Source organism: Parambassis ranga, chromosome 8 (assembly GCF_900634625.1).
Source record: "Parambassis ranga chromosome 8, fParRan2.1, whole genome shotgun sequence".
NCBI lineage: Eukaryota > Metazoa > Chordata > Actinopteri > Ambassidae > Parambassis > Parambassis ranga.
The window spans coordinates 1,106,594-1,132,263 of record NC_041029.1 but is presented as its reverse complement, the minus strand read 5'-3'; the positions used below and the strand labels follow the sequence as shown (position 1 = coordinate 1,132,263).

Here is a 25,670-nt window from a genome sequence, read left to right as displayed (position 1 = left end):
TATCATATACTGTATATTATATACTGTGTATTATATACTGTATATCATATACTGTGTATTATATACTGTATATTATATACTGTATATTATTGCCCCATATTCGGTCTTTGTGTTTCTTCTTCTTTTAATCTAGTCTTAAGTTGCCTTTACTAGACTTAAAATGTATTTAAAAACATATTGAACGGTAGAATTCCCTCTAGAAGATGGTAATACTGATTTTTTTTCAAGAATACCAGCCTTAATTTAGGCGACTACATTTCCCACAGTTCCCTGCTGCGCAGCCGCTACTAGTCGCCGCTGTCGCTCTGCGTGCGTGCCCGCGGTGAATTGTCCAGCATCCCTGCGCACACAGGCAATGGGGCAAATATAGACGTAAAAACATATTATTTGAAAATATGTAGGCTCCTGGTGGGATAGGTTTTCGGCGTCGGCAGCTTGCGATGAGGGAAGGAAAACATGGCAGATTGGATTCTGTGCTGCGCCTCTGTGGAGGACGGACCGATACATTGAGAGAAATAATGCGGAATATTTCCCCCCATATGTGTTAACGCAGAAAATACAAGATGAAGAAGCAATTCAATCGGATGCGACAGCTCGCCAACCAAACGGTGGGAAGGTAAGAACGCGTTCAGTGCGCTATTCTCACCGGGCCAGAAGGGGCGAGAAACACCCTGTGTGTGTCTCTAATGTTCATTACGCATGCAAATGGGATTTCTTTATTTCTTATTTGGATAATTAGCCTGCATGGGTTACACAAAGATCAGGGCAGTTAATGGGGCTGGAGAATAGCCCAGATTATAAACTGCCTTTTCCGATGCGTAATATCCATCCGTGCAGGCTACCGCATAGGCAGCGTGTAGGCGCATTGCCCCAGCAGCCACAACCTGCCCACGGAGATACATTAAATATAGACAACCACACTGTGTGTCACGTAGATAACCCCCCATCTTTGTGACAGTGTCATATGTGGAGTGGGAGAAAAACTATTCAAAGCCACGTCGTGATGAAATGTACCTCCTGTCACTAAACCTGTCAATAGTGATGCAGACGGATGCGGTGTGGGCTGCGACGTGAGGGAAAGTGACAAAATGAAAAAAGCGCAATGTTGTCATTACGCAGTAATGTCAGCTGTGAGGAGGGAAGCACCGCCAGGTGTGGGATAGCAGGTGTCCTTATCTGCGTCTGACTTGTATCTGTTTTTGATGATAAAGAAACCGTTTAGCACTCCACTACAGCAAGTTAAACCGATGAAATGAGTGGGGACGGGGTTTCCATGCTTACCCACCTCCGGGGAAGGATGCTTTGTGACCTTTCACACATGTTCTGTGGGTGTATCACTATTCCCCACCCTCGCACCCAGAGCTGGGCCAGAAGGTGTTCTCCGCTCAGCACGGGATTATAGAAGCAGGAGGTGTGTAGGTCGTTATTATGACAGACAGATTCAGACAGATTCAGACTGCAGTGGTATTTTTTATTCCAGTGTGACTCATTAGAGTGTGTCTGTGGGTGTGATTGTGGATATGTGTGTGTGGGCAGCTCCACAGTATATTCTGTGCACAGGTTTCTGGTGATGTGCTGCATACAGCTGCTGGTAAAGAATTCCTCACACATTCTGTTTTTGCAGCTCAGAGCAGCTGTGGTTACCTCGAGTTTGAAGGAGCAACAGAATTCTTCCTCACAGTCCTGCTCACACACAGTGTGACACTGTGACATGCTGAGCTTTTGGGTGAGGGAAAGTGACACATCTGACCCTGTAGTGACCTTGAGCAGTGTCAAATATTAGCTGTCAACAGGGCAGCACACTTACCCAAGTCTTACAACAGCATGGATCTAGTCATTTTTTGGCTCTCATGATTCTTTGTAAAATAATTAGAGGTGTTCCAGCACCATTTTTATCCTGATTTTAATTCTGACTTTGAGTCAGCACTGAGCATCAATCTGATACCAGTGTGAATAAAAAAATATGTATGGAACTCAGGTAAAACGCTTAGGTAAACAAAATGCACAGAACACATGCAACATATCTTTATTTTATTATCTGATCTGTTGATAAACAGCCCGCTCTGTACACACTGCAACTACTGCCAAAATGCAGACATAGCTTCCCTGGGATCAACAATATGTTGCACAGGAAGTTACAGTTTGTTGCTATGGCAACTGTGCAGAAGGATGGATTTTCAGTAGTGTAGCATTAGCATTCAGCTAGCAAAATAACTGCAATTTAATAATATCATACAATGGAAAAACATGCAGCAGTATGGGAGGTTCCCTGATGCTAACGTTAATAAAATGTTCATATTGAGGCGTCACTGTTTATCTCATTGTGTATTTAAAGACATTCACCCCATGCTGATAATTTCATTGCACAAAAGAGGTGTCCTAAGGCCAACTGTAGGACTCCCTAGAGATGGGTAATTAATGGCCTATTTTGGAAGAGTGCTTTTTCAAGCTCACTGTGGAGGCTCCAGCCTCGTCATCTTGGTAGCACCTATCCAACAGCAAATCAACATACAGGTTAAGAGTTGGTGCATGATTGCAGCGGAGGTGGAAGGGTGAGCTCAACATCTGATGATAACGTGGCCAGTGGATGAACTGCAGTTTTTGATTCTCCTTTGCTTTAACAGCTCTTTATAGGTTCAACCACACAGTGAGCATGTACAAAACTCTGTGAGGTGTTTCTGTCCTCGTGTCCTTGTACCCACATCTGTCAGGTCAGTGTGTGAGTCTGGGATCAGTGGGTATGTGTGTGCAGATTAATGAGGCATCTCAATGTGAGCATTTACACAATAAACAGTCATGCTTGATGACTGGTGCTTCAGAGGTTTCAGATGTTGTTTTCTGCTGACTCAAGCTTGACACATTTTCAGTAGTGGGACAAGGTTGCTGGTTCTGTTTGAGCCTCTGACCTTCCTGAACCTTGGCGGTCTCAGTGGAGTAGATTTGTCTCTTCAACTCAGCAAATCAAGCAGAGTCAGGGTAAAATCACAGACCTAATAAAAAGAAACGTGTTTTTTAACCTGTAATGACATGCTTTTCTGCATCGACAGTCTGTTTACTGAAGGTCTTCTTTCGGTGGAGGAGGAGTAGGAGTTCAGGTGTGCTGTGTCAGCTTCCCAAGGCTTGCTGCTGCTGCCGCTGCTTCTGCCGCCTGCCTGGGTGAGATCAACGTCATGTGATCTCTAGTTTGACCAATCACCTCTGTGGACTTGGCAAGACTTCATACTGAAGGTTGTGCAGCCATGCATACTCTATTGTTGGAAGGGAGGGACAGCACAGTGTCAGCCGTTGTTTTATGTGGAGTCGTTTGAATTAAATTTGATTTAGTGACGCATACCTTTATTTAACTTCTCCTTGTAATAAATATGTTATGCTTTATTTTTCTCATGTTATCACACAGAAGTCAGGAAAAGACAACGTTGGTTCAGCCTGCACAACCTTGCATTTCTGCTGACCTATTTCTCTATTCCCATCTCACTGCCCTATCTAGGTCTAGGACAGAACATGCCATACACCGCAACAGAATTTCACACGACAAGTTTTATGTCTAGCTTCATGACAAATTAACCCTAACCTTCCTATTCCGTCTTGTTGTACATCGCACCTCTCACCTGTATGACAGTAGCAGATGCACTGGTCAAGCTTGTGCCCTCAGGCTCCTCTTCACAATGCAATGATCAGAAAATGGCAGCCATTTGTGGGCAGATGGTTACAGATGCTTTCTCTCTCCTGCAGTGCCTCTCTCACACACACACACTTATCTGATACAGTATCAAAATGCATCGCTGGTCACTTTAATAGTTTCTGAGTGATAAAATTGTCTGTATAGAAAATTCAAAGCAGTGGGACACAAAGACAATTACGCACTTAGCCTGCGGCCACAGCACAAGATGTGCATGAATCCATGATGTATGTACGCTGAATGTACTGTATCATGTATAGAAATTCATTTCTGTCAATATTAACACATCTTAGCTTGATGGTGCGCTGCAACCTATGAACTGACAGGTGTAGGTGACCTGTTGCACACCAGCACTTCCACCTTGTTGTCTTGATTTGTGGCACAGAGCCACCTGTTTTCCAAAGCAGTTTCGTTCTCATTCTGCATTGTTTAGTGTTTGGTTCAGACACATCAAAGACACTCATGTATGTTTGTTCGGAGTAGGAATTATTTCTGTCCTGTGCCATTCAGTGCTAGCAGGTCGATAAGCCTCCCTCTGATAAAGAGCCTTTGTCAAGAGGTCATTTTGGCCATGAAAGGAGATGATGTCACAGGAGTGCTGTCTCTTGCTCATGTTGCTGAACAAAACTGATTCTATTCTTTTCGTTTTTAAAGTGACTACGATCATATGTTTGTGTCACCAGCCTTTATTAGGACGAAGCCATGGGGCCTGTTAGGATGCTGTGAGACATTCAGACATAATCCAATGCCCAACAAAATACTAAAGACACAAAAATGAATGTTTGATTTTATTGTTTATTAAAACAATGACCTGTATATTATTATATATTAGTAAAAATCAGTTTTTATGGTTCAACAGATTTCTATTATGACATGAAACAACCAGAACTGTAAATGGGTTTCATGGTTTGGGTTTTCTATACATAAATGAAAATCTGTTGAAAGTACATGAACCTTTTTTTGCCTGCACTGTATTGTCGCCCACCACAAAACTGGCGTTGTGACACCTTGGTGCGCTCTAAAAGAACATGTCGGCGTGGTCAGTTGTTGCCTGTGCTGCGTTCCTCCATGCCGGCCCATTGCCCTTTCAGTTTGGCATTGTTATTATAAAGACACAACAAAAACGTTATTGTTCCAAACACACAGAAGAGTAAGGCATATACAGGACTACACTGTGACTCCTGCTCCCATAATGCAATGCACACAAACAAAAGGTAAAACAGACAATTCCTGTAAATTAATATGCTCATTGGCCATGTGTATAACATATGTACAGTTAGTACAGTAGCCTACATAAAAACTTCTTCTGCTGTATGTAATTCTGAGCATTAAAGAAGTCAGAGTAGCTGCGGTGGCGTTGTTGTTAGAAATAACTTCTCCCAAGGAGCTGGGTGACTCCCTGTCAACATGCCCACTTCCTGCCATTCAGAAATGTCAATGAGCTCGAAACAGGAAGCACTGATCCACTAATAACAATTTCCTGTGTTGTTTACCTCTCACTGGATCCAATTCTTATTTTTATTTAAAAAAGAAGTGACGCGCCGTCTTGTTTTTACAGTCAATGTAAAAGTCACTCCTTTGTTTTGGTTGCCTAGAATTTTTGTATTCACTGTTTCATCACATTGCTTTGGCGTATTTTACATTTTCAGAAATGCTCATCTAAATAGATTAGGCTGGCTTGTGTGAATCAATATCGTTTAGTGTTTATCATCATTTAGGTGAAGTGCAGTGTATTTGTGCCTTTTGTTGAAATTATTCACCATGAATAAAGTTATTAGAGATAACTCACTGCTTGTTCCAGTGAAACATTACTGAATGCTGCCGGCTCTCTCCCTCTCCGGACATATGTGTGTGTGTGTGTGCGCGCACACGTGTGTGTTCACTCCACTCACAGTTATTCTTGCATACTTGACAGATCTGTGACCTAGTTTGCCGGACTACAGTAAGTGGGTTTTTCTGTTTCGTAGCCTCGTATCCCATCAGCCCCCTGCCTGGTCATTTGGGAGGAGTGGGCCTCTATAGATGCACGACAGAAAACAAAAACATTCAGTAGAGAGATAGTCACAGATCATCTTTAGCACGAAAGCTGCCGTGTGTGTGTGTATATGCTGTACATGTGGATCTCATGCCAGGGCTCCAGGCCGTGTGGTGCCCTGCTGAGGCCCACGGCCACCCTTCTGCTCTGCTACCCTCCGCTGTAGCAGCACGGGAGCTAGCATCTAGCCTTAGACCGAGTCAGACTTTGTTAGCAAGAGAAAACCAGAGCATGATCACTTTCTTTTTGTTCAGACAAGTCTCACAATGTCAGCTGGCTTGCTACCAGCACAATATGTTCAAGAATGTTATTTTATTCAGCATGGATTATTCATGCTTTCATAACCAGGCACAGTGCTGGGGGTGCTGAGGGTGCAGCTGTCCAACATTAGCATAGCTATTTATTTTATATTTTCATATAAGCTGAAATGGTCAGCTGGATGTTTACAATGGAGCTGTGATGACTTGGAATGTCTGAGGTCTGTGGGAAAATATGCAGAGTAAGATTTCACAGCTGTAAACACACACACACCCACTCAGCAGAGGCAGACTCCTGATTAGCCTTTTGTTGGTGTTGTCACCAAAGGTGGAGGGACTTATTCAAAGTGTGGCAGCTGATGTCTGCAGAAATATTGTCTCAACGCATTCATCTTCCTCCAGCCTCTACAGCCCTCCATGTTTGCATTTCTCAGATTTGAAGTCTTTGCACTTGTGACTCTATATGTGACGTATAGATTGAAATAAGTGGTGGACCTATAAAGACCAAAAGGCCAGTAGACTGTTCTATGCCAGTATATCAACATATATGGTGTTCACTTATGATATAGGGGTATATTATTGTATTATTGTATGTTACTGTCTATATTAGATGGGATTAGAGATGGCTGTGCACATGTTTGCATGCTCCAGGTAAAGGAATGTCTGCATCGTGGCAGATGGTTGGCTTAAACCTGCAACGTCTTCCTCCCCCATCCTTCATAAACACACCACCCACATGGCTGCCAGCTCTGTTTACTTTCCTTGCAGGGCTCCATGTGCACACTGCTCACTGGGAGGAGAATCTCTTCTCACCTCCAAACTCTCCCACAGGCTGTAGCTTTACATACAGCGTCTCCAAACACACCCCCACCCAGCACAATGCTAGACTAGCTTGTGCTGTTGCTCCTCTGTGTGTACTCATCACAGGCTGAGTATGTGTGATGCAGCTCTCCTAAAAGGAAATGCCACTGTCAGAACACAAACAACAAGACAGTGCTGCCTTTGAAGCTGTTTGATGTCTGGCTCCTAATGGTCACATCATTGTGGTCAATGAGAATGTCAGATTGTATTTTTTTTTATCTGTATGTGAGATAAAAAGATGTGCTGGTGAAACATTAGAGCATGTCGGCTGTCATATTGTTGATGGCTTCACTCGTCAGAGCTCCTCACAGGTTGTCCCATCTGCTCCCTCTGCCTGACATTGCACTTCATGCTGTTGCTTCCTCAACTTGCACAACATGCCAAACAGACAGATGTCCATATTCAGGATGTGACAGTCTTGGAGTGTTTAATAGAACATGGAATTTTAATGTGGTGGACTGTTTCGAGTTATTTTTGTCCCCCCTTCTCTTGCAAGCAGCAATCTGTGATCACACTTCCTTAGAATCATGCCAGAAATCTCTCCCTTTGCTATCCTCTCTCTCTCTCCCTCACACTTTCATGCACGCACACATTTCCTGTATTTTTCCTTCGAGCTGAGTGGAGCAGTTTTCCAAAAGGCTGGCTGTGATTAGATCCACTGGTACATGCTTTGACCCAGTTCCCATGGCTCCATGCTCCCATCTTGGCGCTGAGGGCGGGGATGCTAATAGCTGACATCATTAAAGCACACTTTCTGTCAGTGGTGACCAGTGGTGGAATGTAACCAAGTATTTGTACTTGGTTACTTTACCTAAGTTAAACTAATAGTGCATACAACTGTGCTGGACTGTACTGCTAGGAGGTCAGACTCTGCATGTAGTGAAGGTGTTGCACTGCACGCTGTGTTTCTGTAATGTGCATCATGATGCCGGTGCGCTGGCTTAGTTAGCTAACTAGTTAGCTGCTGTCTGTCACAACACAAGTCCATCTATTGATGTCTGATTACCAATGACACAACATGAATCTAAAGCAGGAATACTTTAGATTCATTGATTACAAATGGTCTGCTGTTTTTAGACTAGGACACAGTTATTAGTTATGTCCAGCTAATGGTCATGGTGCAAGGTCTTGTTCATTGTTGTGGATGGGGTGAATGCATATTCATTATGTGGGATTGGCAGTGGCACGGCCTGGGCACAATCACAGGAAGAGGTAGTGGAGACAGGAAGAGGAAGAGTATTCAAACCACTGGGTGGTTGCAGGGGGTCTGTAGATTTAGTCAGACTGCCTGCCCACTTCCTCCCTTTAATATAAGAGTACATTACACTACTGTTGTGTATTAGAGACACCAAAGATAATATGGCTATGCTGTTTTTAAGATTTATGTTGTGCTCCATTGGTACAACCAGGGAACGCTGGGTGTGTATAAAAGCAGAATTCAGTAGAGGTGTGACAAAATGTGTTCTATAGGATCTCACACTATAAAATGTGATGATGTTTGTTGTAGAGGTGAAAAGCTCTTGCAGAGTAATATCCTATCTAGCAGCAATGGTGGTGTCTGACGGTGAAATCAGCATCGAAGATGCCTCCCACCCCCCTGTGGAAACGATAACCTGCGGCAGAGTGATAGACAAAACACAAACAATATGTAAGAGATTAGTGCCATGCACTGCGGCACTATGCAAATGAACTGCACAAAACAGTCAAAGGCCAGACAACAGACCAATGCCTCTGCACCAGGGCTCTCAGGGCTCACGCATTGAGTGCAAGACACACACATTTCAGTGAGTTCACACGCTCACATGCCACACATGTCTCACGCAGAGAAAATTTAACGTAACAAGAAATTCCTATAGCAACAACTGTCCAATTAGCCAAATATCGGCCAATCAGAAAATAGAATTCCTTGTTGCCGGGTGAGGTCTGAGTTTGAGCGGTAAGCACGTGTTGAATGAACACACAGTGGACATAGCCTGTGTTCTGAATGCAGGTTTAAGACAAGCTGGAGCTGGAAGAGAACCATTAGGAGAGGGACGGTAGAACCACCGCTGTTCATATGTCCTCCCAGCAGCAAAACATCTTCAAATAAACTCAGTTACCTTTAACCATTTGAATGAAAATGGCCTGGATGACTGAGAATCTTCATCAACATGTCAGTCCAGCACAGAAACATCATGGTCAGCACATCTTTCTAAGTGCTGAGTCTAGCTGGAAATGGTAATGGGCATCTCCATATAGTCTGTCAGCGGATAGAAATCCTCTGTATCTCCTGGTAGATGGCTGCACTGCATTAGGACAACACAGGTCAAATTATTACAGCAACAATATGCAAGATAAATGGAAAATACATGCGAAATAGGGCTTGAATTGTTTTAAGTGACTTCTTTATATATATATATATATACAGACAAGACGCCAAAACAGGGAAAGATGAGACTATTCTTATACATCACTCAGCTACACAACACACTTAGAGCAATAGGATGAGTAAGAGCACAGACCACCTGACATTAAGGTGATTCTTCACAAAGGAAAGAGAGACAAACCAAATGAAACTCTGAATAACATCACAAATTCTGTTTGTTTGCAAAATGATCTTATTAGATTATACAGATGTTCCAATTACCTGGGGAAGACTGATTTTAGTGTTTAATCATATCTGCTCCTCTGTTTCCTGCTGACATAAACATATTTGTAATCAACAATACTGAGGATTTAGACTTGTTTGAGAGACCTGACTAAATTGACAAGACTAGACTCACATTAGAGGCTTTTACTGGTTCAGTGTTAAACATCACTTCACATCACAAGACTAAAAGATGTATGAAGATTAGAGCTCCATGTCATTACCCCTTTCACACAGCCTGGTGCCGTCAAAGGGCCCGATTCTGTGAGCAGACAGCAGACTAACAGCGCTGGACGGACCGCTGTATGACAGGGAGTGCTGTCGTGCAGAACGCTCCGCAGGAGACAGCGAACAGAAGGCTGGACACACCTGGCATGAGATGCTGGTGTGAGACCGATTGTGTTTGCAGGCTAGCTTCCACACATGCACGGTTGATGTACGCACAGTCTGAGCTAACATGTTTCATTTGAAGAGAGCGCAGCCTCGCCGCTTAGCTGGCTTTATTACAAGAAAAGTGTATGCTGACCCAAACACCACAGCTGTAAAATAAACAGTTTAATCCCGCCATGTAGCTCCTTCGTATAATATAAATAAATATATAATATAATATAATACTCAATATTTTCAGGTTAAGGTTAGATTTCAGTGCAATGAATATAAAGCAGTTAAATACTATTACCAAATCCATAGTGAGACATGCATTTATTACATGAGAAAAATTAGTACATATTTATATTTTATCATGAATTCCTAGTTCTATTTTGAATTTTTACTACCTCCTAAAGTCAGTTTTTTCAGTGGTGTCTCTGACATCATCTCTTTTTCAGTAGTGGCTTCATATCAGGAATACAACAGCGCTTCTTTTCTGAAGACGTCTGTATGTGCTGTTGATGTACTGACACTAACCTTAGAGCACTCCTAAGACCTCAAATCCACTTTTCTTGGTAATCCTCTCGAAGCTCACCCATCCCTGTTGCATTGTACCTTTTCCTTACACAGCAACTTTCCATGTGCTTTATTACAATGCTCTGTAGAGCCTTTGCCAGCAGTGACCTTATGTCCATATCCATCTTCATCTTCTGGAAAACTGACAGGTCAGCACACTTCCCATGATTGTGTTTGCTGAGATGCACCTCAAAGTTTATCAAGTTATGGTTCAGAAATGTAGTGTATTGTGTCTCTTGTACATATTAGGAGTTAAAACAAGTTAAAATCTGCCGTATAGACCCAGAAATGCTGCTGCTTCATCTGCGCCTGACTTCATTTAAGATGGACTGAGGTGTGGAGAACTGTCCTGTGGTCAGCGTCTGTGATGGTATTGAGGGTGCATTAGTGCACATGGCATGGGAAAGGCCTCATTACAGCCGAATGCTGTGTACAGGCTTCGGAGTAACATGCTGCCCTCCAGATGATAGGGTGGCCCCCCTATTTATTTCTGTACCAAACCACATCCACAGAACTGCTACAGTGGCCCGCCTGCAGTCCAGACCTGTCACCTATGAAAACATGTAGCATATTTTAAAATGAAAACATGCCTGGAGCTTGAATCATATAGTGATGGAATGATTTATAAACCCTTTTAAACAACTCTTTTTAGAGTATAGTTGCTAAAAATGGACACGTTTCTTAAAATATAAGCCTCCTGGACTAAGCTGGCTCCATGTATCTGTGCTGCTCAGTGGTTTTCTCCTTTCTGAGCGTCTGTCTCATTCATTACTCCGGATGAGTAGCTTCACCGGCTTCATCGGCACTGCAGCTCTGCTTTTTCCTTCAGACTTTGGCCCGGACCCAGACTGTCAGTGGGATGTGATGCTCCTCACTGGCTTTAATATACTTATGACTCAGATAGGGGCAGCCACACAAATGCTCACATACACACCCACACACGTACACCAATGGGACAGGTGTGTCTGTGTATGTGGCCTATCCTGCAGCAGTGCCACACTAATAATGTAGAGAGAATGAGAAAGAGAGAATGGGTTGTCATGTAGAAATAATGTAGAGACTCTGTGTCTGAAATTACCATGGCAGAATAATACTATAATAATAAAAAAAATAATAATGATATCATGAAGCATTTATCAACATGTTTTCACATATGTAGTGTGTCATCACATCATCATCAGTAACTAGCAAAGTGAGAACACAAGGACACGTTATCTTAGAGGAAAGTCCTAGTGTTAGTGCTGTGACATCCAGTGGAAGTTTTTGCAATGTCTCTTATATGCAGCACATTAATGTTGGATACCCTACTCTAACTATTTCACCTTTTCACATTTACAGGGCAGAAAAAACAGAGGTGTTGAGCGAGGACCTTCTGCAGGTAAAACATGGGTATAACCATGGCTGAATGTGGAATATCATTAGTTATTAGCTGTGGGTACTAACTAAGGTGTCAGTCTGCTAATATTATTGTCCAATATATAATGGCATATATGTTGATGTAAATATAAAAAACAGACACCACTGGCTGCAGTACATGTTAAATAGCATAACCCAAATGTTACCAATGTATTTGTCCACATGTTTCAGTGTGTGTATGTATGTGTGTAAGTATATGAATACTTGCCAATATTAAGGCATTTTACTGCCAACAATTGGAAAGACTGTACCTAAAACTTCAATATCAGTCAAGCTCTGGAGAGGGATAGCCTCAGAGTCTGATATGCAAACATCATACTGTGTATTACACCACACAAAACAATGCCCCACATGTACTTGTGTACTTCTAAATAATAACCTGCATGTACTCTGATCCATGGAGGCAGCAGCTGCTGATTTATGATGCAGCAGGAGAGGTTACACATGTCAGTGTTCAGTGCTGCAGCTGTGACACTGCTTGATGTGCAGTGTGTCAGGGCATACCAAGTTGTTTCTCATGTGCGTGTCTGTGTATACAAGGTGGAGAAGCGTCTGGAGCTGGTCAAGCAGGTGACACACAGCACTCACAAGAAGCTGGCGGCGTGCCTGCAGGGTCAGCAGGGGACTGATATAGAAAAGAGATCTGTCAAGTCACCTTCTGTGAGTACCTGCGCCTGTCGGTCTGACAGTGATGGAAACTGATATCATGCATAAATATTGCACAGTTCTTAATGAATGATAATATTCTTCTTCACCGTCAGAAAAAACTACCACTCACAATCCTGGCACAATGCTTGGAGGAAGGAGCTGCAGTGTTGGGGGATGATTCTCTCCTGGGGTGACTGGCTCACAAACTTCCATTACACACAGTCATCTTTAATTATTGATTTAGCTATCAAATTCTTCTGTGTCTTCATTACTGTCGTTCACACTTTAAATTCTGTTTTTTTGCCTTTGTGTCGCCATACAGGAAGATGCTGAAGCTGTGTGGAGAGACGGAGGAGAAGCTGGCCCAGGAGCTCATTCAGTTTGAGTTCCAGATAGAGAGAGATGTGGTGGAGCCTCTCTATGTGCTGGCTGAGGTCAGTTTGAGGCATGCCTGCAGCTGAATGAAAATCAATGACGTTTTTTTAAACTTGTGAAGAAGCACACAGCTTTCAAAAAGTTTTGTCTTTAGAAACATTTTTTACTTTTTTTTTACACTAGGCAAAAAATGGGTCCTCTTCAGAATAATACCAGAAATATAAGCAAAAAAGGGGAGTTCAGTCTGTGGAGTTCACTTTGGGCTGTTTACTGTCACTGGTGCACAATGGATTCTGGGAAATGTTGGGCCATGAAGGACCAACTGCATCTGTTATCACCAAGAAAAAAAAAAGATGCATTTGTTGGGCACATTTAAAGGATCTTTGTCACACTGCTGTGACGCAATCAGATGTCTTTCAAAGGATGCAGCAGCTAAACTAGGACAGGCTATAGAGTTAGAACAGTTCACCCTCTCCTCTGTCCTTGGGCCGCCAGGATTTCTAAAACACTGTTTATTCAGTCATTGATGTCCTAGAAAGTGCACCTTTTCCTTAGTGATAGAACACTTACCAAAGTGTGAGGCGCAATGTGCTGTGTGCAGGTTACTATAGTAGAAAAAGTTCAAATCTGTTCTTAAAATGACAAAATAACTTCATTATTCTGCTTATTACACAACAAAATGATATAAATTAATCCTTTTAATTAAACATTAGATTTACTGCACCTCTATGAATGTGATCCAAATAGCAACCATCAGTGCTCCATACGGCCTGTTTTCCTGGAATAAAAGGCAGAATCACAGTGTGATAAAACCATTCAACAACCTTTGAATTCTCTAAGTTCTCCTCTGCAGACATGTAGTTGTGGTTAACAGTCAGGCCAACATACACTGCTTGTTCAACTGCAAGCATTTGATGTTAACTAGAGTTAGCATATATTTAGCCAACTGCTATCCATTAGTGAGCTAATTAAACCAATTATACCTGAAACACAAAATTTAATAAAACACAAACTAAATACTCCTCATTGCCAGTGTAATTATCTGAATGGTACATGCACACTATGCCCTTCTGTTACACAATTCTCTGGACTGATCTCTTCTGTAGGTGGACATTCCCAACATCCAGAAACAGAGGAAACACTTAGCCAAATTAGTGTTGGACATGGACTCAGCACGGACGAGGTAAGTTCTAGGCTGCAACCTGCAGTTGCTGTTTTATTAATGACATGAGCACTAAGGGTTAAGAATCTCTGTGGGTTTCCATAGATTTCAGCAGTCATCCAAGTCATCCAGTCACCCAAGCACCCTGCAAACTGGAGCCAAGTCCGAGTCCCTAAGAGAGGAGATGGAGGAGACAGCCAATCGGATGGAGATCTGTAGAGTGAGTCACTCATCATTGAACCTATGGGTTGTTGGACCTCACTGCCACTTACACATGTAGTAACATTTTCCGTCTCTCTTTCAGGATCAGTTGTCAGCAGATATGTACAATTTTGTGGCCAAAGAAATAGACTATGCAAATTACTTCCAGACAGTAAGTACAATACAGATGAGCTAATAGCCTAGCATTGCTTGTATTTTATGTAGCACACTTGTCATGGAGTGTGTTTTCCTCCTGCCCCTCTCTGCAGCTGATAGAAACACAAGCGGAGTATCACAGGAAGTCATTGGAGATTCTTCATAGTATCCTTCCTCAGATCAAAGCTCACCAAGGTGAGTCATGCAGTGTGTGTATTTCTGCAGCTAAAGCAATATCAACATGTCAAGAAGTGCAGGAGAAGTTAATAGCCCCGCCGTGCCAAGTGTCAGCCTAATGAAAGAATGATTACATTTGCTAACCAGTTATCAAGCTTCAATATCACACCTTAATTACTAAACTTTTTAAAAAGCCATCAGTCTAATGTCATCCAGGGGGACGGTGGCAGCTGTGTTGCGTAGGCTTGTTAGTCTGTGTGTAACTCTAGCTGCTGTTTTGTGTTGCAGAGGCGTGGGTGGAGAAGCCGTCATTTGGCAAGTCACTGGAAGAACACCTGAATATTACTGGGAGAGAGATCGCCTTCCCCATCGAAGCCTGTGTCACCATGCTGTTAGAGTGCGGCATGCAAGAGGAGGTAGACGGACAGACTCACACAGCACATACACATTAAGTGGGCATTTTGTTGTTGCATGCAGGTAAAATATATAAAGACATATTTTCTCCATTAGGTCCACTGTGACATTTGGTCATGTCTATTTTCCTCTTTTTGTAAAAGTTAGTATATATTATCCTATTTTTTTTAAAGAAAACATCATTATATGAACTTACCTTAAAAAAAACACTAATATCCAACGTAAACTTGCAGCATTTCATCACGCTGCATCTTAAATAAAGAAATTGTTGGATGCACAGGTCATGTTGGTTTTTTATGTTTTTTTTGCAAAATTCACCTTTTAGGTAATTTATTTTATTTCCCTAAAATGTTTCCAAACCCGTTGTTCCTTTTCTTTCCCTAGGCTCCACCTCTAGCATATTAATTAATCCTGTATGTTTTAACCAATGACAGAAACAGACAATGCACTAAGCATCGCTTTTCAATGCACAGCCCCTTCAGCAGACCAGCAGTCCATTGTATCTAAAAGAGAAGAAATCTCACATTCTGATTCTGCTGCCCCAACGTAATGTTGCCACACACATCTTCATTCATCATTCTGACAACAATATATTCTTCAGACAGACCAATGAGGTGAAGACTGTCTCAGCATCACACCCTGACATACTTGGCAAATACACCGTCCTAGCTAACTAAATATAGCTGTTCCTTTAAAACAGGTCATGTGCATTTAAAAGCACAGACACTGAAACAGCCTGTTTGACACAGGGTTAATGTACAGAGTATGTGCAGGGACGTGTGAGGTTTATATGAACTAGTGTAGCATGGGACCTTCAGATGTCATAGGTGCACATCAATGTGTTTGTGCTGCAGGGCCTCTTCAGAGTGGCTCCATCAGCCTCCAAGCTGAAGAAGCTCAAGGCCTCATTGGACTGTGGAGTTCTTGACGTGCAGGAGTACTCCTCTGACCCACACGCCATTGCAGGTGAACGACGCCTACATATATGCCTTGTGCAAAGCCTATCGCCATGACAACAACCACTACAGTCCTCTATTATTGTTAGTCATGAAGAAAACCATAGATTTTTCTCCAATGAATGTGATGATTTTCTACTTAAATTGAATCAGTCCTCATCTGCTCTGCCCTCGTAGCTCCCTCTTTTTTCCAACATGTTGTATATTTTCACATGGTAGCATGAAATCTGGGTTGAGCAATCTGAAACTGGCAGCTGCGCTAGCTACAAGGGCCTGCTGGAGGGGGGTGAAGCTATGAGGCAGTACTCTGAGAGAAAACAAGCCTCCTTTCCTCTCAACAAGATGAACAGATTTGATTTTTTCTCCGTAATTGTCTCACCCACAGGGGCCCTGAAATCATACCTCCGTGAGCTCCCTGAGCCATTGATGAGTACTGAACTTTATGATGAATGGATTCAGGCCTCCAAGTGAGACACTCTTCTCTTACCAGGAGTATTTCTTTAATTGTGCTAATGGCTGTGGTAGTTATCGAACAAGTCCTTATGATAACTACCTAAATAAAAAATGGTGACATTTATTAGGAACTGCAGCAGCAGTAAAGCATACGCACTTTTCTTTGTATTTCACAGCATTCAAGATATGGACAAGAGGCTACAAGCATTAATGGCAGCATGTGAAAAACTACCCACAGACAACCTAAACAATTTCAGGTCCGTAGCTTTTCCTGATTTTCCTCCCATTCATTTTATGATTTTTATCGTTAGCCCTGCTGTTGATTACCCAGTATTACACTAGAAAATATCACAAGCAGCAGCAGCAGGAACTGCAGGCATGTGAATATCACCACCTACTGTCAAGAACATGAACGGCCAGTATTGACAGTAAAGCTGTAATACTGTAGGTAATAACTCTCTCACAGACAGAATGAACGGGGTCCTATGTGACTCAAATTATGTTGGTTATTGTTTATGTTAACATTTTGTTTTCAGTTACATTTAAATACTTCTTATAAATAGTAATGAACATGCACTGGGGACCGCTTATTCTCTACTAATAGAAAATATTTACATTTATTTCTCCTTTTATTTTGTTTAATGATTCAAGTAATATTTATTTTATCATCCATCCTACAGATATCTGATTAAATTCTTAGCTAAGCTGAGTGAGTATCAAGATGCAAATAAGATGACTCCTGGTAACATGGCTATCGTCCTTGGACCGAACCTGCTCTGGACTCACACTGAACCGTATGTCTTCCTAATGCAGCTCTTTGCATCTTGATTTGTAATTAAAGTCACTGAAAATTCATTCGTTGTTCTTTTCAGGAACATGACAGAGATGATGACCACTCTGTCCCTTCAAATCGTTGGCATCGTCGAGCCTATAATCCAGCACGCGGACTGGTTCTTCCCTGGAGGTTGGGTGTTTGGTACTAGTATTATTGACCTCACGATGCTGTGAAACACTCATAGTTTGTCTGCTCCTGCTTTAGAGATTGAGTTCAACCTGACAGGCAGCTACGGCAGCCCGATCCACACAAACCACAACTCCAACTACAGCTCCATGCCCTCACCAGACATGGACCAATCAGATCGCAAGCAGCAGCACGACCAGAGCCGACGCCCACTGAGTGTCGCCACGGACAACATGATGCTAGAGTTTTACAAGAAAGATGGGTATGAAGCCAAGTGTGCTCCTCTGCTGCCTACATCTCTCCCTCCCTTCATCTCTCTCTCCCTTTTTCCACCCACGCCTCTTCTCAGCCTGCTGAAATTAAATTCCTATATGTACATGGGGCAACACTTGGACATTAGAACTCATTAGTATTTATCCATCCTGTAATCTAAGGGGTTTCCAGTGACTCAGAAGCTTCCAAACAGGGAAGCAACTCGCTCAATATCTAATCTTCAATAATTCCAACAGCTCTCAGGATTCATCAAGTGGAGGCTGAAAACTTGCCTCATTTGAATAACATGGGCCTGTATTGCCTTGAGTGGCGTTGTCACTATGGCAACAGGTCTCTGATGGAGAGCTGGTCGTTACCTCTCTCTCTTTTTTTTTTTCTCAGGAAATATTTCTCCACTGTTATCTCCCCATCCTCCCACACCCAGCTCCTCCTTCACAGTCTGGCTAGCACGTCACCTGGCCTGAGTCATTCAAGCAGCCAGTGGAAAATCACTGAAAGCATTAGAAGCTCTGATTCAACTTCAAATAATAAGAAAGACACAGTTATATTACAGATCTTAATCTTTAATTGGCATTCATTATATACGTGCACACGGGAAAAGTGGCCTCTGGAAAATCCCTCCTGCTCCTCCCTGCCACTGTGGATCTCATCTACCCTGTCACACACACTGAATGAGTGGTTTATTGTGAACCATGCCTGCATTACTTATGACCTCACATCCCTTTTGCCTCTCTTATTCCCTACTAATGCAGCATTAGGAAGATACAAAGGTACTGTATCATTCCTTTCCCCTCATTTCTTCCCTTACTATCCCTATCATCTACTTAGTGTGTAATCCTGTGTGACTCACACATGTGTCTGTCTCCAGTATGGGTGTCCGGGTCATGGATACCTCCTGGGTATCGCGTAAGGGTTCATCCACGCTAGCACGTAAGGCCTCGTCCACCCCTCCGGGCATGCAGGGCCCCGGCTCTCCTGCAGACACACTCATCCCCGAGCAGCCCGGAGAGCTCTCCACCTCCCCATCAGCCACCCCGCCACCTGCAGAAAGGGTTTGGTAAGTGGAGATGGTGTCCCCTTTTCTTCCTTCATCCTGCCTTCATCATCATCACCACCATCAGAAATATTCCCAAATGGCTGATTTATAATACATTCATTCATTTTGTGGGTAACATTTTATAAAAAAGGTACAATTCATGTACTCAAATATGACCTCCTCTTTATCACTGTGACCTGAAGACCATCCTGACTTCATCATTAGTTTATAGTGATCATGAATATTCATTAGCTCATTATGTGTAAACATTGGTTAAGCATGTTGAATTGTACCATTATTAAAAAGTGTAACCCTCTGTTAGCATACTCATGTCTGATTTTATTATTTTACACACTCTACATTTCTTGACGTGTCATTGTGGGTAACATTTTCAAATGATATGTTTAGATCCTGAAGGGTTTTAGTCTAAATCCTGTTTTAGTATTTTTAACTTTTAACTTTCTGCACTTGACACTAAGCTTCAATCTTTACACGCATGCTAATATAGTATCTGATTGTTGTGGCTTGGCTTTTTTAGCTTTGGTCGTGAATGATTTGTTTTTTATTTGTGTTGGTGCCATCATAGCTAAACACATGAATAATCACCTCATGGTCACTGGCTCTGCCTGTGTGGCAGACGAGAGATAATATGGCTTCTGGCTTGGCTGGCTTTCCCCTCATCTCCTGTGGCTCTTTCAGCCATTGAAAGGGCTTTGTGTCTGCTCCACACTGCCCTGGGCTGACTGCAGGACCTGCGATGCAAATGTGTAGGATTAGGGCAGATAGAGTTTCTGAAAAGATATTTGTATTTATAATAATGTGAGCAGTACTTGGGCTCCAGACAAAGATCCTCACAGCTCTATGCAGTGTGCAGACACAAGGTGATCACAGATGGAGTCCTACACACTGTCTCCTTTTCTTTGCTGTTTCTTTGTGCTTGTCTTTGTATGTGCACTAAGCTGACTGTGTGCTTGGTGCCCACCCTACAATTTTTAAATTTTTTACATTTATTTGCTACGGAACAACTAACACGCTAACCAACACACCCTAATCATCCAACAGCTTCACCGCTCCAGTGCGTGTCCCTGTTCAATCACTAGAGCTGTTTCTTTTGTGCTGTCTCTTAATATCTACAGCTCAGACAACGTGTCGCCCAATCGGCCGGACACCTCTCATGCCCACCCTACCCCAGGGGAGGACCGGCCGCCCCCCCCTTACCCCACATCCTCCTGCCACTCCGCCCCTCACCACTTCTATCCAAAACCCCCGCCCTGTGCTCGCCCCGTGGCGCCGGGCCCTGAGTCCCAACCCCCTGGCTCGCCCCCACCCTCACTGCGCTGGTCTGGCTTCACTCCGCCTGCCCCGCCCCCCTCCTCCTCTTCCTCCTCCTCCTCCTCGTCACTTGACATCAATTCAAACCCCAAACCTAGCTGTCTTCACTTCCCCAAGCACAGCCCGCCCGGTGACATGTCGCATGCCCCCCCACCAGACACTAATGCCTCGCCGCTCTACATCAAAACCCCTTTGGTACTAACCCGCCACGACCAGACCCTCAGCAACCCCCCTAGCCTCCCTTCGTCCATGCCCCCACCCCCGCCGTGGGCTGCCTGTCCATGTGCCCGAGAGAGAGGACCCCCCAGACTGACTAGGTAAATACAACACACCCATCGCCACTATGGGAGCATCACAGAGTGGCAGCTGTATTTCTCTTCTAGCTCGCTGGCTCATATTTCTTTTTGCTTTTTTCCTCTCTCTGCCCCTTCAAATGACACACTTCAGATTCTGTAACATCAGGTTGTCTGGGGATGCCTGCCATAGAGGTTGCCTAGCAACCAAGGATGTTACTGCCTGACATCGTGCTTGGTGTGATGCTGGTATTGATAAATACATGGCAGCAAAAGGCTTTCAAATCAATGTATTTATTCTAAAGTTTGCAGCATTTCTTTTACTAACCAACTCATTTTTAGGAAGACGTTAGGGTTTCCTGTTTGCAGTTATGACTGGCTAAGCAGCAGTATAGAATATCTTATACAGCACAAGCATCTTTCAGCGAGACCCAAAGTGCTGATATATAGGTACCGGTATATAGAGACTGTGGCAGCTTCCTGACTCATACATCTGTGGTGCTACAACCACACAGACAGTGTGAATCATTACAACATATCTTTGTCAGCAGTCAGGATGAGCTGGTGATTCGGAATCTCTGACACAGCTCAAAGCAGCAGCAGAAGATTGCAGTTAATTACATGTTACATAATCCTGAATATCAGTCATATTTGCAGCTATGATTATTTTAATGGCTGACTTAATATGTATAACAAAAGCAATGAAAAATACCCCACTGTGCTAAAGATAGAGGCTATGCTGCAGGCCTACATCAAAAAGGGTGTTAATTGATAATTCACTGGCCTGAGGTAAAACCAGGTGAACTGAATGCAGTTTATACATAATAAATGTGAAATAGTGAGTCCCATGTTCTGATTGGTCTATTGCTTTGTTATATGCTATAGTCCAGTGCATGTTATTATTAGTAACCACAGAGATTAACCATAACTTTGCTCCGAACAGGATAACTGTATGGAACCTGACCTTATCAGGACGGTGCTGGATGTTCATTATTACCTTTCTTCATCCTGAAGAGGTTCATTTTGATCAAACTCACAGCACAGTATCCCTTACAGAGCCTTTGCAAAGCATTTGACCCCTAACTTTTTGTATATAAAATGTTACTGTTGTCTTCGACTACCCAGTCATTTCATCCTTGAGTCCAAGTGTTTGTGCCACACACTCTAGGTGTTGTTGGATATTGTGTTGACAAAAATGTTTTGAATGTGTCTTTCTCAGTGATGAGTTGAGTTATGGCCAAAATCATGTTTTGTTAGACCTTCAAACCTGACCTTTATACACTCCGAGTCAATCCATTCATTGTTGAATTCAGGTGTGTGTGAAGGAATTGTTATGGGAATGAGACATTGGGATGTTGCACAGATTTGTGGAACGATTTGCAGCTTTGACTCACTGTTTTGTATAAAACCTCTGCTTAAACAAAGGCATTGTTTGGTCTGTAAACAGTCATTGAAAGAGATTGTATGTGCTTTTCCTTGGTGCCTGGATTTGTAGAGTGCAGTAGGTGATGGTGATGATGCTGGTTGTGGCCCTCTGGTAATGAGCATGTATATGTATACAAAGCTTGGTGTTCACAAAATCACACGTCTCATTCACGTACTAATGTCTGCCTGTCTTTTGCAGTTCATTGAAGAGTAAAGAGCTTTCCCCTGTAATTGGACACAAAGCCATCCAGGTGGCAGGTCCAACAGTCCCTCCTAGCAGCAGTAGTCCACAGAGCAGCAGCCAGTCTCCCCACTCCACAGAGCACAGTCCACACACCCTGCGCAAAGGTCAGCACTCCTTTCAGCCTCGTAGAGCTTCAAATGTTTCGGTGATAGTAAACACTGATATGACCATGTTTTGTGTTCCCAGGTTCCAAAAAGTTGGCCCCTGTGCCTCCTAAGGTTCCTTACGGCCAGTCTGGAGGGATGTCTGACCAGTCCACAGGTCAGCCATCACCAGTCAGCCTGTCCCCCACACCTCCTAGCACCCCATCCCCTTATGGACTATCTTGTCCCCCAGGGCAAGTACCCCCACCGTCCCCTGGGCAGACCCCACTGGGGCCACTCCATTCTCTTTCGTCCCCACCCTCCTTGACTGGAACGCTCACCAAGTCGCGGCCTGCCCCTAAACCCAGGCAGAGACCCAACCTGCCCCCTCCTCAGCCACCAACAGCACCTCCGGGGCTCACAGGCCCGGCCATGGCCCCAGTCCCTCAGCCTCTGGAGCAGGGCCTCCTGGATGGACTTTCTCCCGGGGAGAGCATGTCTACAGGTAAACATCAGCCCTTGGCAACAACCCCACCCCCACTGCCACCACAGGTGGGGCTGCAGCGGCCCTCTCTCAGACTCGCTGTGGCTCTGTCCAATGGAGATGGTGGACGAGTGTAGGACACAAAACATACCTGCTCCCAAGCAAATGTCTGAATGAACAAGCGATGCCTTTTAGACACAGATGCCTGAGAATGATACCATGTAAATAGCATTTTTGTGCTACTGCAGTGAAGCAGATCTCCTGACCTATGTATTCATTGCTTGTGTTATGTGACGATGTTTCTGGGTAATGTGTGGAAACATCAGAAAAGCATAGCTCGTCCTGCTTGTATGGAAGTTGCCATTAGATTCATCTTGTGCTCTCTGTTTATCTGTGTTACCCAGACCCCCACTCGGCAGAGGTAGGTCAGAGGCTTCACACCAAGTCACTTATTGTGTAGCAGGTGTGGAAAACGTAGCAAGACAAACCCCACATTCTTTCTACAGTATGATGTTCTGATGATGAGGTGTACTGTCACTTTGTTATATTTATCATTCTCTTGTTCCCCCTGCTACTATTGTGTACTTTGCAGCTGTGTGAGGCCAGGGATTCAGTGTGGGCTAAGTGTGAGGGGGACTTTTAGGGTAAGCCAGACCGCCCCCGCCCCATGCACTCCATCTCACTGCCTGGCCTCGTACTGTGGCTGCTTCTGGGGTCTCCTGCAGCCTGCCTCAACCATATGAACCTATAGCCCAGTTAAAATCAGATCTATTTTTTTCTATTTGTACTGTTTTGTAGTTCAACCAACAATGCACGGCTTAAGGACTTCCCAGAGTGCACCACACTGCGTTCATAATGCAGACGTCATTGCTTACCAAGGTCCATCCTAAAGCCCTCCCCCCTTTTTCCTTTTTGTTCCCCATACGCTAGCAGACATCCCCCTCTAACGCCCCTGCCGCTAGTACCAGGGGTACAGGTAACCCCGCCTCCTACTTCCACTCTTCCTCTGGCAGGTTCATCGCTTTTTTATAACCTCAGCTTCCTCTTACTACACTGCCACGCTCCATCTCATACCTACACAGGAGTAGCCATCAGTCTGCTTTCAGCAAATGGAGCAGCACGTTAGAATGTATTCAACAAATACTATACCTCATGAGATTTCCATTGTTACTTTTAAGCCCACTTGGTGTCTTGGTGCCATTTTCTTCCTAGAGAGTTACACACACGCACACACATCATGTTGCCTCTGTGTTGGTTTATCTGGCCACTGTTGTGTCATTGTGCAGTCATTTTGAAACTGTTATTGTATCTGTCAGAAAGCTGTGACATGCTGCACCAGGTTCCTCCAAGTTTGATGGTGTGACTAGCCCCACACTGAGAACATCTCTGTGTAGAATGTGAAGCACATGTAACCTACTGATTCCTTCAGTCATATACCACTTACCATGAGTTCAAAACGATTAATATTATTTCTGCTCTCTTCCATTTTTACACCTCATTATCATCGTCATCATACGCCCCATTTCTCCTCCTCCATTTCCCACTATTCTGCTCACCATACTCACCATTAGATATCTTCAATTATGAAATCCCTTCCATCAATGTCAATCTGGACAGCCTCATCGATGAGTTCAGCGGCGCCCCCTGCAGGAGGTCCATGGCAGTGGCAGACTCTCCCGAGGGGGACGCTGTGCCTGAGGAGGAGCCCCAGAGCACCATTCTATGACCTATGACCCCGAGGCATCACTTACCAGCAAACAGCCCCCCCACTCCACCCCAACCCCCCACCCCTGGCTGTACATTCTCTTTAACTGTCGCCGCCAAGGCCATGATGGGAACAAGTGGCCTCACCAGTGCCCACCTGAAACCAGAACATGAACCCTCCCTCACATCTGCTACAGGCTGCAAAGACACTCTTACGACTGCTCGCTAGTACATTAATGTAACTACAAAAAAAACACCAAAATGCCATAGTGGAGGAACAGTTGCCTTTAGGAGGAAAGACTGGAAAATGAGATGACAAACAGCTTTTTCTTTGCTTTGTTTATCTTTGTTCATGCTGGTTTTTTTCTATTTATTTTTTGCCTTATTACAACATGTAATTGCAATATGATACTCACATCTCTTGGTTAGAAGCAAAGCCCATCCTCAGGGGGAAGCAGAGACACAGTGAGAGCGCGGTCTGGTTAAACTGCTCACAGGGTATTGTGCACATTAGGAACATGCTGAGCCCCCCGGAGGCAGGCTTTGCATGCAGGTTGAAACATTTGATGCAGTTTTATTCTCGCCCATCTTTTTCTCCCTTCTTCTACTGCTTTGTATACGTAAAGTCACTTAACTCACTTTATACCAGCACAGTCTGAGAAGAATGTTATTGTACTTCAAGGTTTTTGTACTTGCACCAATTATTCAGTTAGGAAGAAAAACGATGTGTTTGCATGACAATATGACTTGACCTGCTTCAGATCAAGGGCCTGGGAGCGGCAGTGCTTTATTTTGTGTGAGTGTTACTGTAGTGTTTTCAACCTTGCAGAGTAAATTTAGACACCCCCCCTCTGAGATGCTACCGTTTGATGATAGTGGATGGATGACTACACTGCCTTTAGGTCTGTATGATTCTCTCTCTCTTAACTTTGTTTCAAGTGCTTCAGGTTCAGTGACCTTTGACCCCTGGTGTAAATAAAAAAGACTGTACATAAATTGATGTATATAAAAGAAAAGTATATGTAAAATGCATATCCTAAGTATATAATAATAATAATATATGTGCTGATATTTATCGTGTAGAAAATGTAATGATTAAGAACTTAATGTTATTTTTGTCCCTGCACACAATGAACAGTTTTACTGTGGACTCATCATTTTTCACTCAAGCACCAGGTAACAACGATGCTGCAGTAAAAATGCAGAATATTCTTCTGCTATTAGTGGTCTCTACATATGTATCCCGAGCTTTGACACACTCGAGCACTTATACGTTGCACACCAGTACCCTTTTCTTCTGTTTGAATGTGTTACACAAAACCTCTGAACCCCAAAACCTGCCGGCAGGTTTTAAATGCATGCCTTTGTCTTGTGAAATCAAACTTCCCAGTGGCACCTGAAAGCACCATTTGTGATGTTTGTATTTTATCACTACGTTTTTATTCTTTACAAATCCACTAAAAAATAAACACAA

General features: G+C 43.5%; 1 protein-coding gene across 2 annotated transcripts; it reads left to right on the top strand.

The window, feature by feature from the left end:
• The first annotated feature begins 352 nt into the window (after window positions 1-352).
• Window positions 353-25,670, top strand: arhgap44a (Rho GTPase activating protein 44a). Of its 2 annotated transcripts, XM_028411577.1 has the most exons (21): window positions 353-616; window positions 11,742-11,781; window positions 12,360-12,479; window positions 12,581-12,657; window positions 12,790-12,901; window positions 13,949-14,025; window positions 14,110-14,224; window positions 14,309-14,377; window positions 14,475-14,556; window positions 14,827-14,954; window positions 15,807-15,918; window positions 16,294-16,375; window positions 16,538-16,618; window positions 17,042-17,155; window positions 17,234-17,325; window positions 17,401-17,584; window positions 18,464-18,652; window positions 19,768-20,280; window positions 21,881-22,029; window positions 22,112-22,513; window positions 24,064-25,670. In XM_028411577.1, the coding sequence occupies exons 1-21, from the start codon at window positions 564-566 to the stop codon at window positions 24,216-24,218; spliced, it is 2,946 nt and encodes a 981-aa protein (XP_028267378.1). In that variant the 5' UTR covers window positions 353-563; the 3' UTR covers window positions 24,219-25,670. The 2 variants fall into 2 exon arrangements, with proteins under 2 accessions (XP_028267378.1, XP_028267379.1); XM_028411578.1 differs by lacking the exon at window positions 19,768-20,280.

Bases quoted from the DNA above. Each gene is read 5' to 3' on its own strand.
- arhgap44a (XM_028411577.1), top strand. From the start codon at position 564: ATGAAGAAGCAATTCAATCGGATGCGACAGCTCGCCAACCAAACGGTG. The intron at 14,955-15,806 runs GTAGACGGACAG...TTTGTGCTGCAG, and splicing joins AGTGCGGCATGCAAGAGGAG to GGCCTCTTCAGAGTGGCTCC. The intron at 22,030-22,111 runs GTCAGCACTCCT...TTGTGTTCCCAG, and splicing joins TCCACACACCCTGCGCAAAG to GTTCCAAAAAGTTGGCCCCT.